Below are 14506 nucleotides of genomic sequence, written 5' to 3'. Positions count from 1 at the left end.
ATCACAGGTTGGGGGAGGAGGGGCTTACCCACTGTAGCCAATCACAGGTTGGGGGAGGAGGGGCTTGCCCACTGTAGCCAATCACAGGTTGGAGGAGGGGTTAGCCCACTGTGATAGTGACATTACAGGAGGGGCTAACCCACTGTAGCCAATCACTGGTTGGAGGAGGAAGGGCTACCCACTCTGTGATGATGACATCACAGGTTGGAGGATGCGAGGCAGCGTGTATCATCAGGGGAGGAGAAGAAGTCCAGGACCCTGCCCTCCTCTGACAGCTGACCATACTCGTTGTTGTAAAAGGTCTGGCCAGAGAGTTGGGAGAGGAAGGCTGGTCGGTGTCTGGAACCGCTGGACTCTACCACCACCAGACGCTCTGTACTCCTACTGGGGAAGGAGGGGAGGGGAGAGAAGAGAGGGAAGGAGGTAGGGGAGAGGGGAGGAGGTGGGAGAGGGGAGGAGGTAGGAGAGGAGGGGAGGGGAGGTGGGAAAGGAGGGGAGGGGAGGTGGGAAAGGAGGGGAGGTGGGAAAGGAGGGGAGGGGAGGTGGGAAAGGAGGGGAGGGGAGGTAGGAGGAGAGAGGGGGGGAGGTGGGAGAAGAGGGAATGTGAGGGGAGAGAGGAGAGGAGGGGAGGGGAGAGAGGAGGGGAGGTGGGGAGGGGAGAGAGGAGGCAAGGTGGGAGAGGAGGGAAGGAGAGGGGAGGGGAGGTGGGAAAAGAGAGGAGGGGGAGGGAAGAGAGGAGGGGAGGTAGATAAGGAGAGGGGACAGCTGTTAGGACAATATGCTGTTGTTATTTTTTGACACCAGTTTTTTTTTTAAACATTTTCAAAAAACAGACAACCCACACAGACGCCTTGTCATATTAATGATGCTATTGGTTAAGGGCATGACGCTATTGGTTAAGGGCATGACGCTATTGGTTAAGGGCATGACGCTATTGGTTAAGGGCATGACGCTATTGGTTAAGGGCATGACGCTATTGGTTAAGGGCATGATGCTATTGGTTAAGGGCATGATGCTATTGGTTAAGGGCATGATGCTATTGGTTAAGGGCATGACGCTATTGGTTAAGGGCATGACGCTATTGGTTAAGGGCATGACGCTATTGGTTAAGGGCATGATGCTATTGGTTAAGGGCATGATGCTATTGGTTAAGGGCATGATGTTATTGGTTAAGGGCATGATGTTATTGGTTAAGGGCATGACGCTATTGGTTAAGGGCATGATGCTATTGGTTAAGGGCATGATGCTATTGGTTAAGGGCATGACGCTATTGGTTAAGGGCATGATGTTATTGGTTAAGGGCATGACGCTATTGGTTAGACTTTATTGGTTAAGGGCATGACGCTATTGGTTAGACTTTATTGGTTAAGGGCATGACGCTATTGGTTAAGGGCATGATGCTATTGGTTAAGGGCATGATGCTATTGGTTAAGGGCATGATGTTATTGGTTAAGGGCATGATGTTATTGGTTAAGGGCATGACGCTATTGGTTAGACTTTATTGGTTAAGGGCATGACGCTATTGGTTAAGGGCATGATGCTATTGGTTAGACTTTATTGGTTAAGGGCATGATGTTATTGGTTAAGGGCATGATGCTATTGGTTAAGGGCATGATGCTATTGGTTAGACTTTATTGGTTAAGGGCATGATGTTATTGGTTAAGGGCATGATGTTATTGGTTAAGGGCATGATGTTATTGGTTAAGGGCATGACGCTATTGGTTAAGGGCATGATGTTATTGGTTAAGGGCATGATGCTATTGGTTAAGGGCATGATGCTATTGGTTAAGGGCATGATGCTATTGGTTAAGGGCATGATGCTATTGGTTAAGGGCATGATGCTATTGGTGTGTCAAACATACTTGGCTCCTCTGTGTTTGTGTTGCATCATCTCAAACTCCTCTGACGCCAGAACCATCCCACTGTCTGTCTGGTTGTCCTGGGGAGAGAACACAGCAGTCCATCAGCATCACATTCTATAACGACAAGTCAACGGCTTAGCATGTTGACCTGTTTAGCATGTTGACCTGTTTAGCATGTTGACCTGTTTAGCATGTTGACCTGTTTAGCATGTTGACCTGTTTAGCATGTTGACCTGTTTAGCATGTTGACCTGTTTAGCATGTTGACCTGTTTAGCATGTTGACTTGTTTAGGCAACTGGAGACCAGTTTAGCATGTTGACCTGTTTAGCATGTTGACCTGTTTAGCATGTTGACTTGTTTAGGCAACTGGGGACCAGTTTAGCATGTTGACCTGTTTAGCATGTTGACCTGTTTAGGCTGGAAACTGGAGACCAGTTTAGCATGTTGACCTGTTTAGCATGTTGACCTGTTGAGGGAACTGGAGACCAGTTTAGCATGTTGACCTGTTAAGGCAACTGGAGACCAGTTTAGCATGTTGACCTGTTGAGGAAACTGGAGACCAGTTTAGCATGTTGACCTGTTTAGGCAACTGGAGACCAGTTTAGCATGTTGACCTGTTGAGGAAACTGGAGACCAGTTTAGCATGTTGACCTGTTGAGGAAACTGGAGACCAGTTTAACATGCTGACCTGTTGAGGGAACTGGAGACCAGTTTAGCATGTTGACCTGTTGAGGCAACTGGAGACCAGTTTAGCATGTTGACCTGTTTAGGCAACTGGAGACCAGTTTAGCATGTTGACCTGTTGAGGAAACTGGAGACCAGTTTAACATGTTGACCTGTTGAGGCTGGAAACTGGAGACCAGTTTAACATGTTGACCTGTTGAGGGAACTGGAGACTAGCTTAACCTGATAACATGTTTCAAGCAGACAACCATAGTCCCTGTGCCCAGAAAGCAAATGTAACCTGCCTGAATAACTACCGCCCTGGAGCAATCAGTGCTTTGAAAGGCTGGTCATGGCTCACATCAACACCATCATCCCATAAACCCTAGACCCACTCCAATTCGCGTACCGCCCCAACAGATCCACAGATGACCCAATCTCAATTGCACTCCACACTGCCCTTTCTCACCTGGACTAAAGGAACACCTACGTGAGAATGCTGTTCATTGTCTACAGCTCAGCATTCAACACCATAGTGCCCACAAAGCTCATCACTAAGCTAAGGACCCTGGGACCAAACACCTCCCTCTCAAACTGGATCCTGGACTTCCTGATGGGCCGCGTCCAGGTGGTAAGGGTAGGCAACAACACATCTGCCACGCTGATCCTCAACACTGGGGCCCCTTAGTCCCCTCCTGTACTCCCTGTTCACCCACGACTGTGTGGCCAAACACGACTCCAACACCATCATTAAGTTTGCTGACGACACAACAGTGGTAGGCCTGATCACCGACAACGATTAGACAGCCTATAAGGAGGTTAGAGACCTGGCAGTGTGGTGCCAGGACAAACAACCTCTCCCTCAACGTGAGCAAGACTAAGGAGCTGATTGTGGACTACAGGAAAAAGCGGGCCGAACAGGCCCCATTCTCATCAACGGGGCTGTAGTGGAGCGGGTTGAGAGTTTCAAGGTCTTTGGTGTCCACATCATCAACAAACTATCATGGTCCAAACACACCACGACAGTCATGAAGAGGGCACGACAAAACCTTTTCACCCTCAAGAGAAAGTATTTGGCACGGGTCCCCAGATCCTCAAATAGTTCTACAGCTGCACCATCGAGAGCATCCTGACCGGTTGCATCACCGCCTGGTATGGCAACTGATCGAAATCTGACCATAAGGCGCTACAGAGGGTAATGCATACGGCCCAGTACATCACTGGTGTCAAGCTTCCTGCCATCCAGGACCTATATATTAGGCGGTGTCAAAGGAAGACCCAAAAAACAGATCTTAACTCAGGAGAGTCTCTCAGGAGCCCTCAGGACAGTCCCTCAGGAGAGTCCCTCAGGAGAGTCCCTCAGGACAGTCCCTCAGGAGAGTCCCTCAGGACAGTCCCTCAGGAGAGTCCCTCAGGACAGTCCCTCAGGAGAGTCCTTCAGGACAGTCCCTCAGGAGAGTCCCTCAGGACAGTCCCTCAGGAGAGCCCTTCAGGACAGTCCCTCAGTAGAGATTTGATTAAATGTCACCAACCGTTTGACATTTGGCAGTTTGAATAGAGCAATGGTGAGATACAATGATAGAGGGATAGAGAGATACAATGATAGAGGGATGGAGAGAGAGAGAGATACACTGATAGAGAGAGAGAGATTCAATGATAGAGAGATAGAGAGAGATTCAATTATAGAGGGATGGAGAGAGTGCAGGAGAGACAGATCTTACTCCGTTGTTGTGGGTTTTATACCAGGCCGTTTCCATTGGTAGCTCCTCAAATGTCTTCACTCTGGGTTGGCATGACGACAGCTTCGACGGCCCCACGAACACACAGCCAGCGAAGGGCACACAGTTATAATACCTGACACACACACACACACACACACACACACACACACACACACACACACACACACACACACACACACACACACACACACATATCCCCTATGTTATGTATATCTGTTGAATGAGAACCCCAGAGGACCCCAGGAAGAGTGGTTGTTGAGTGAGGACCCCAGGGGACACCAGATGGGGATGGTACCTGATGGTGTTATAGACAGTAGTATGGTGTTATAGACAGTAGTATGGTACCTGATGGTGTTATAGACAGTAGTATGGTACCTGATGGTGTTATAGACAGTAGTATGGTATTACAGTATGGTGTTATAGACAGTAGTATGGTACCTGATGGTGTTATAGACAGTAGTATGGTACCTGATGGTGTTATAGACAGTAGTATGTTACCTGATGGTGTTATAGACAGTAGTATGGCACCTGATGGTGTTATAGACAGTAGTATGGTACCTGATGGTGTTATAGACAGTAGTATGGTACCTGATGGTGTTATAGACAGTAGTATGATACCTGCTGGTGTTATAGACAGTGGTATGGCACCTGATGGTTTTATAGACAGTAGTATGGTACCTGCTGGTGTTATAGACAGTAGTATGGTACCTGATGGTGTTATAGACAGTAGTATGGCACCTGATGGTGTTATAGACAGTAGTATGGTACCTGATGGTGTTATAGACAGTAGTATGGTACCTGATGGTGTTATAGACAGTAGTATGATACCTGCTGGTGTTATAGACAGTGGTATGGCACCTGATGGTTTTATAGACAGTAGTATGGTACCTGCTGGTGTTATAGACAGTAGTATGGTACCTGATGGTGTTATAGACAGTAGTATGGTACCTGCTGGTGTTATAGTCAGTAGTATGTTACCTGATGGTGGTATAGACAGTAGTATGGTACCTGATGGTGTTATAGACAGTAGTATGGTACCTGATGGTGTTATAGACAGTAGTATGTTACCTGATGGTGTTATAGACAGTAGTATGGCACCTGATGGTGTTATAGACAGTAGTATGGTACCTGATGGTGTTATAGACAGTAGTATGATACCTGATGGTGTTATAGACAGTAGTATGGTACCTGCTGGTGTTATAGACAGTGGTATGGCACCTGATGGTTTTATAGACAGTAGTATGGTACCTGCTGGTGTTATAGACAGTAGTATGGTACCTGATGGTGTTATAGACAGTAGTATGGTACCTGATGGTGTTATAGACAGTAGTATGGTACCTGCTGGTGTTATAGACAGTAGTATGGTACCTGATGGTGTTATAGACAGTAGTATGGTACCTGATGGTGTTATAGACAGTGGTATGGTGCCTGATGGTGTTATAGACAGTAGTATGGTACCTGATGGTGTTATAGACAGTAGTATGGTACCTGATGGTGTTATAGACAGTAGTATGGTACCTGATGGTGTTATAGACAGTAGTATGGTACCTGATGGCGTTATAGACAGTAATATTGTATCTGATGGTGTTATAGACAGTAGTATGGTATTATAGTATGGTGTTGTAGACAGTAGTATGGTATTACAGTATGGTGTTATAGACAGTAGTATGGTACCTGATGGTGTTATAGACAGTAGTATGGTACCTGATGGTGTTATAGACAGTAGTATGGTACCTGATGGTGTTATAGACAGTAGTATGGTACCTGATGGCGTTATAGACAGTAATATTGTATCTGATGGTGTTATAGACAGTAGTATGGTACCTGATGGTGTTATAGACAGTAGTATGGTACCTGATGGTGTTATAGACAGTAGTATGGTACCTGATGGTGTTATAGACAGTAGTATGGTGCCTGATGGTGTTATAGACAGTAGTATGGTACCTGATGGTGTTATAGACAGGAGTATGGTACCTGATGGTGTTATAGACAGTAGTATGGTGTTATAGACAGTAGTATGGTGTTATAGACAGTAGTATTGTGTTATAGACAGTAGTATGGTACCTGATGGTGTTATAGACAGTAGTATGGTACCTGATGGTGTTATAGACAGTAGTATGGTACCTGATGGTGTTATAGACAGTAGTATGGTACCTGATGGTGTTATAGACAGTAGTATGGTATCTGCTGGTGTTATAGACAGTAGTATGGTACCTGATGGTGTTATAGACAGTAGTATGGTACCTGATGGTGTTATAGACAGTAGTATGGTACCTGATGGGTATGCTGTGACAGGCCAGTCTCATCTCCTCCTGTGAAGCGGGTCGTGAAGAGGCGTGAGAGAAGCTGTCTTCCTCAGAGCTCTGGGACGGATTCAGGGGGATGTAGTCCTTACCATCCTACAGAATATAATATCAGTCAGTCCTTACCATCCTACAGAATATAATATCAGTATTTACCATCCTACAGAATATAATATCAGTCCTTAACATCCTACAGAATATAATATCAGTCAGTCCTTATCATCCTACAGAATATAATATCAGTCAGTCCTTATCATCCTACAGAATATAATATCAGCCCTTATCATCCTACGGAATATATCAGTCAGTCCTTATCATCCTACAGAATATATCAGTCAGTCCTTATCATCCTACAGAATATAATATCAGTCCTTATCATCCTACAGAATATAATATCAGTCCTTATCATCCTACAGAATATAATATCAGTCCTTATAATCCTACAGAATATAATACCAGTCCTTATCATCCTACAGAATATAATATAAGTCCTTATCATCCTACAGAATATAATATCAGTCCTTATCATCCTACAGAATATGATATCAGTCCTTATCATCCTACAGAATATAATATCAGTCCTTATAATCCTACAGAATAAAATATCAGTCAGTCCTTATCATCCTACAGAATATAATATCAGTCCTTATCATCCTACATAATATAATATCAGTCCTTATCATCCTACAGAATATAATATCAGTCAGTCCTTATCATCCTACATAATATAATATCAGTCAGTCCTTATCATCCTTCAGAATATAATATCAGTCCTTATCATCCTTCAGAATATAATATCAATCCTTATAATCCTACAAAATATAATATCAGTCCTTATCATTCTACAGAATATAATATCAGTCCTTATCATCCTACAGAATATAATATCAGTCCTTACCATCCTACAGAATATAATATCAGTCAGTCCTCACCATCCTACAGAATATAATATAAGTCAGTCCTTATCATCCTACAGAATATAATATCAGTCAGTCCTTATCATCCTACAGAATATAATATCAGTCAGTCCTTATCATCCTACAGAATATAATATCAGTCAGTCCTTATCATCCTACAGAATATAATATCAGTCAGTCCTTATCATCCTACAGAATATAATATCAGCCCTTATCATCCTACGGAATATATCAGTCAGTCCTTATCATCCTACAGAATATATCAGTCAGTCCTTATCATCCTACAGAATATAATATCAGTCCTTATCATCCTACAGAATATAATATCAGTCAGTCCTTATCATCCTACAGAATATAATACCAGTCCTTATCATCCTACAGAATATAATATCAGTCCTTATCATCCTTCAGAATATAATATCAGTCCTTATCGTCCTTCAGAATATAATATCAGTCCTTATCATCCTTCAGAATATAATATCAGTCCTTATCATCCTACAGAATATAATATCAGTCCTTATCATTCTACAGAATATAATATAAGTCCTTATCATCCTACAGAATATAATATCAGTCCTTATCATCCTACAGAATATGATATCAGTCCTTATCATCCTACAGAATATAATATCAGTCCTTACCATCCTACAGAATATAATATCAGTCCTTATCATCCTACAGAATATAATATCAGTCCTTATCATCCTTCAGAATATAATATCAGTCCTTATCGTCCTTCAGAATATAATATCAGTCCTTATCATCCTTCAGAATATAATATCAGTCCTTATAATCCTACAGAATATAATATCAGTCCTTATCATTCTACAGAATATAATATAAGTCCTTATCATCCTACAGAATATAGTATCAGTCCTTACCATCCTACAGAATATAATATCAGTCAGTCCTCACCATCCTACAGAATATAATATAAGTCAGTCCTTATCATCCTACAGAATATAATATCAGTCAGTCCTTATCATCCTACAGAATATAATATCAGTCATTCCTTATCCTCCTACAGAATATAATATCAGTCAGTCCTTATCATCCTACAGAATATAATACCAGTCAGTCCTTATCATCCTACAGAATATAATACCAGTCCTTATCATCCTTCCGAATATAATACAGTCCTTATCATCCTACAGAATATAATGTCAGTCCTTATCATCCTACAGAATATAATATCAGTCCTTACCATCCCACAGAATATAATATCAGTCAGTCCTTACCATCCTACAGAATATAATATCAGTCAGTCCTTATCATCCTACAGAATATATCAGTCCTTATCATCCTACAGAATATGATATCAGTCCTTACCATCCTACAGAATATAATATCAGTCCGTATCATCCTACAGAATATAATATCAGTCCTTATCATCCTACAGAATATAATATCAGTCCTTATCGTCCTACAGAATATAATATCAGTCCTTACCATCCTACATAATATAATATCAGTCCTTATCATCCTACAGAATATAATATCAGTCCTTATCATCCTACAGAATATAATATCAGTCCTTATCATCCTACAGAATATAATATCAGTCCTTATCATCCTTCAGAATATAATATCAGTCCTTATCATCCTACAGAATATAATATCAGTCAGTCCTTATCATCCTACAGAATATAATAACAGTCCTTATCATCCTACAGAATATAATATCAGTCTTTATCATTCTACAGAATATAATATCAGTCTTTATCATTCTACAGAATATAATATCAGTCCTTATCATCCTACAGAATATAATATCAGTCCTTACCATCCTACAGAATATAATATCAGTCAGTCCTCACCATCCTACAGAATAAAATATAAGTCAGTCCTTATCATCCTACAGAATATAATATCAGTCCTTATCATCCTACAGAATTTGATAATATTTCCTTATCATCCTACAGAATATAATATCAGTCCTTACCATCCTACAGAATATAATATCAGTCCTTACCATCCTACAGAATATAATATCAGTCAGTCCTTATCATCCTACAGAATATAATATCAGTCCTTATCATCCCACAGAATATAATATCAGTCCTTATCATCCTACAGAATTTATCAGTCAGTCCTTATCATCCTACAGAATATAATATCAGTCCTTATCATCCTACAGAATATAATATCAGTCAGTCAGTCCTTATCATCCTACAGAATATAATATCAGTCAGTCCTTACCATCCTACAGAATATAATATCAGTCAGTCCTTATCATCCTACAGAATATATCAGTCCTTATCATCCTACAGAATATGATATCAGTCCTTATCATCCCACCGAATATAATATCAGTCCTTATCATCCTACAGAATATAATATCAGTCCGTATCATCCTACAGAATATAATATCAGTCCTTATCATCCTACAGAATATAATATCAGTTCTTATCGTCCTACAGAATATAATATCAGTCCTTACCATCCTACAGAATATAATATCAGTCCTTATCATCCTACAGAATATAATATCAGTCAGTCCTTACCATCCTACAGAATATAATATCAGTCAGTCCTTATCATCCTACAGAATATATCAGTCCTTATCATCCTACAGAATATGATATCAGTCCTTATCATCCCACAGAATATAATATCAGTCCTTATCATCCTACAGAATATAATATCAGTCCTTATCGTCCTTCAGAATATAATATCAGTCCTTATCATCCTTCAGAATATAATATCAGTCCTTATCATCCTACAGAATATAATATCAGTCAGTCCTTATCATCCTACAGAATATAATAACAGTCCTTATCATCCTACAGAATATAATATCAGTCTTTATCATTCTACAGAATATAATATCAGTCCTTATCATCCTACAGAATATAATATCAGTCCTTACCATCCTACAGAATATAATATCAGTCCTTATCATCCTACAGAATATAATATCAGTTCTTATCGTCCTACAGAATATAATATCAGTTCTTATCATCCTACAGAATATAATATCAGTCCTTATCGTCCTACAGAATATAATATCAGTCCTTATCGTCCTACAGAATATAATATCAGTTCTTATCATCCTACAGAATATAATATCAGTCCTTATCATCCTACAGAATATAATATCAGTCAGTCCTTATCATCCTACAGAATATAATAACAGTCCTTATCGTCCTAGAGAATATAATATCAGTCCTTATCATCCTACAGAATATAATATCAGTCCTTATCATCCTACAGAATGTATCAGTCCTTATCGTCCTACAGTATATAATATCAGTCCGTATCATCCTACACAATATAATATCAGTCCTTATCATCCTACAGAATATAATATCAGTTCTTATCGTCCTACAGAATATAATATCAGTTCTTATCATCCTACAGAATATAATATCAGTCCTTATCGTCCTACAGAATATAATATCAGTCCTTATCGTCCTACAGAATATAATATCAGTTCTTATCATCCTACAGAATATAATATCAGTCCTTATCGTCCTACAGAATATAATATCAGTTCTTATCATCCTACAGAATATAATATCAGTCCTTATCGTCCTACAGAATATAATATCAGTCCTTATCGTCCTACAGAATATAATATCAGTTCTTATCATCCTACAGAATATAATATCAGTCCTTATCGTCCTACAGAATATAATATCAGTCCTTATCATCCTACACAATATAATATCAGTCCTTATAATCCTACAGAATATAATATCAGTCCTTATCATCCTACAGAATATAATATAAGTCCTTATCATCCTACAGAATATAATATCAGTCCTTATCGTCCTACAGAATATAATATCAGTCCTTATCATCCTACACAATATAATATCAGTCCTTATTCATCCTACAGAATATAATATCAGTCCTTATCATCCTACAGAATATAATATCAGTTCTTATCATCCTACAGAATATAATATCAGTCCTTACCATCCTACAGAATATAATATCAGTCCTTATCATCCTACAGAATATAATATCAGTCATTATCGTCCTACAGAATATAATATCAGTCCTTATCATCCTACAGAATATAATATCAGTCCTTATCATCCTACAGAATATAATATCAGTTCTTATCATCCTACAGAATATAATATCAGTTCTTATCATCCTACAGAATATAATATCAGTCCTTACCATCCTACAGAATATAATATCAGTCCTTATCATCCTACAGAATATAATATCAGTCCTTATCGTCCTACAGAATATAATATCAGTCCTTATCATCCTACAGAATATAATATCAGTCCTTATCGTCCTACTGAATATAATATCAGTTCTTATCATCCTACAGAATATAATATCAGTCAGTCCTTACCATCCTACACAATATAATATCAGTCCTTATCATCCTACAGAATATAATATCAGTTCTTATCGTCCTACAGAATATAATATCAGTTCTTATCATCCTACAGAATATAATATCAGTCCTTATCGTCCTACAGAATATAATATCAGTCCTTATCGTCCTACAGAATATAATATCAGTTCTTATCATCCTACAGAATATAATATCAGTCCTTATCGTCCTACAGAATATAATATCAGTCCTTATCGTCCTACAGAATATAATATCAGTTCTTATCATCCTACAGAATATAATATCAGTCCTTATCGTCCTACAGAATATAATATCAGTCCTTATCATCCTACACAATATAATATCAGTCCTTATAATCCTACAGAATATAATATCAGTCCTTATCATCCTACAGAATATAATATAAGTCCTTATCATCCTACAGAATATAATATCAGTCCTTATCGTCCTACAGAATATAATATCAGTCCTTATCATCCTACACAATATAATATCAGTCCTTATTCATCCTACAGAATATAATATCAGTCCTTATCATCCTACAGAATATAATATCAGTTCTTATCATCCTACAGAATATAATATCAGTCCTTACCATCCTACAGAATATAATATCAGTCCTTATCATCCTACAGAATATAATATCAGTCATTATCGTCCTACAGAATATAATATCAGTCCTTATCATCCTACAGAATATAATATCAGTCCTTATCATCCTACAGAATATAATATCAGTTCTTATCATCCTACAGAATATAATATCAGTTCTTATCATCCTACAGAATATAATATCAGTCCTTACCATCCTACAGAATATAATATCAGTCCTTATCATCCTACAGAATATAATATCAGTCCTTATCGTCCTACAGAATATAATATCAGTCCTTATCATCCTACAGAATATAATATCAGTCCTTATCGTCCTACTGAATATAATATCAGTTCTTATCATCCTACAGAATATAATATCAGTCAGTCCTTACCATCCTACAGAATATAATATCAGTCCTTATCATCCTACAGAATATAATATCAGTCCTTATCGTCCTAGAGAATATAATATCAGTCCTTATCATCCTACAGAATATAATATCAGTCCTTATCATCCTACAGAATGTATCAGTCCTTATCGTCCTACAGTATATAATATCAGTCCGTATCATCCTACACAATATAATATCAGTCCTTATCATCCTACAGAATATAATATCAGTTCTTATCGTCCTACAGAATATAATATCAGTTCTTATCATCCTACAGAATATAATATCAGTCCTTATCGTCCTACAGAATATAATATCAGTCCTTATCGTCCTACAGAATATAATATCAGTTCTTATCATCCTACAGAATATAATATCAGTCCTTATCGTCCTACAGAATATAATATCAGTTCTTATCATCCTACAGAATATAATATCAGTCCTTATCGTCCTACAGAATATAATATCAGTCCTTATCGTCCTACAGAATATAATATCAGTTCTTATCATCCTACAGAATATAATATCAGTCCTTATCGTCCTACAGAATATAATATCAGTCCTTATCGTCCTACAGAATATAATATCAGTTCTTATCATCCTACAGAATATAATATCAGTCCTTATCGTCCTACAGAATATAATATCAGTTCTTATCATCCTACAGAATATAATATCAGTCCTTATCGTCCTACAGAATATAATATCAGTCCTTATCATCCTACACAATATAATATCAGTCCTTATAATCCTACAGAATATAATATCAGTCCTTATCATCCTACAGAATATAATATAAGTCCTTATCATCCTACAGAATATAATATCAGTCCTTATCGTCCTACAGAATATAATATCAGTCCTTATCATCCTACACAATATAATATCAGTCCTTATTCATCCTACAGAATATAATATCAGTCCTTATCATCCTACAGAATATAATATCAGTTCTTATCATCCTACAGAATATAATATCAGTCCTTACCATCCTACAGAATATAATATCAGTCCTTATCATCCTACAGAATATAATATCAGTCATTATCGTCCTACAGAATATAATATCAGTCCTTATCATCCTACAGAATATAATATCAGTCCTTATCATCCTACAGAATATAATATCAGTTCTTATCATCCTACAGAATATAATATCAGTTCTTATCATCCTACAGAATATAATATCAGTCCTTACCATCCTACAGAATATAATATCAGTCCTTATCATCCTACAGAATATAATATCAGTCCTTATCGTCCTACAGAATATAATATCAGTCCTTATCATCCTACAGAATATAATATCAGTCCTTATCGTCCTACTGAATATAATATCAGTTCTTATCATCCTACAGAATATAATATCAGTCAGTCCTTACCATCCTACAGAATATAATATCAGTCCTTATCATCCTACAGAATATAATATCAGTCCTTATCGTCCTAGAGAATATAATATCAGTCCTTATCATCCTACAGAATATAATATCAGTCCTTATCATCCTACAGAATGTATCAGTCCTTATCGTCCTACAGTATATAATATCAGTCCGTATCATCCTACACAATATAATATCAGTCCTTATCATCCTACAGAATATAATATCAGTTCTTATCGTCCTACAGAATATAATATCAGTTCTTATCATCCTACAGAATATAATATCAGTCCTTATCGTCCTACAGAATATAATATCAGTCCTTA

The 14506-nt window shown here is 38.2% G+C and overlaps 1 protein-coding gene across 1 annotated transcript in view; it reads right to left on the bottom strand.

The window, feature by feature from the left end:
- Positions 1–169: 169 nt before the first annotated feature.
- LOC139366104 (vascular endothelial growth factor receptor 3-like) overlaps positions 170–14506 on the bottom strand; it is a 196729-nt gene continuing 182392 nt past the window's right edge. The window contains exons 27-30 of the mRNA XM_071103203.1: positions 6543–6667; positions 4248–4380; positions 1863–1939; positions 170–381 (exon numbers count right to left, since the gene is read on the bottom strand). Of these exons, the coding sequence (XP_070959304.1) occupies positions 198–381; positions 1863–1939; positions 4248–4380; positions 6543–6667 (519 nt within the window). The 3' untranslated portion in view covers positions 170–197. The remainder of the gene's footprint in view (positions 382–1862; positions 1940–4247; positions 4381–6542; positions 6668–14506) is intronic.

The sequence above is a fragment of the Oncorhynchus clarkii genome, chromosome 14, assembly GCF_045791955.1.
Source record: "Oncorhynchus clarkii lewisi isolate Uvic-CL-2024 chromosome 14, UVic_Ocla_1.0, whole genome shotgun sequence".
Classification (NCBI taxonomy): Eukaryota; Metazoa; Chordata; class Actinopteri; order Salmoniformes; family Salmonidae; genus Oncorhynchus; species Oncorhynchus clarkii.
The sequence above is the reverse complement of the archived record's forward strand: the minus strand, read 5'-3'. Positions and strand labels throughout refer to the sequence as shown.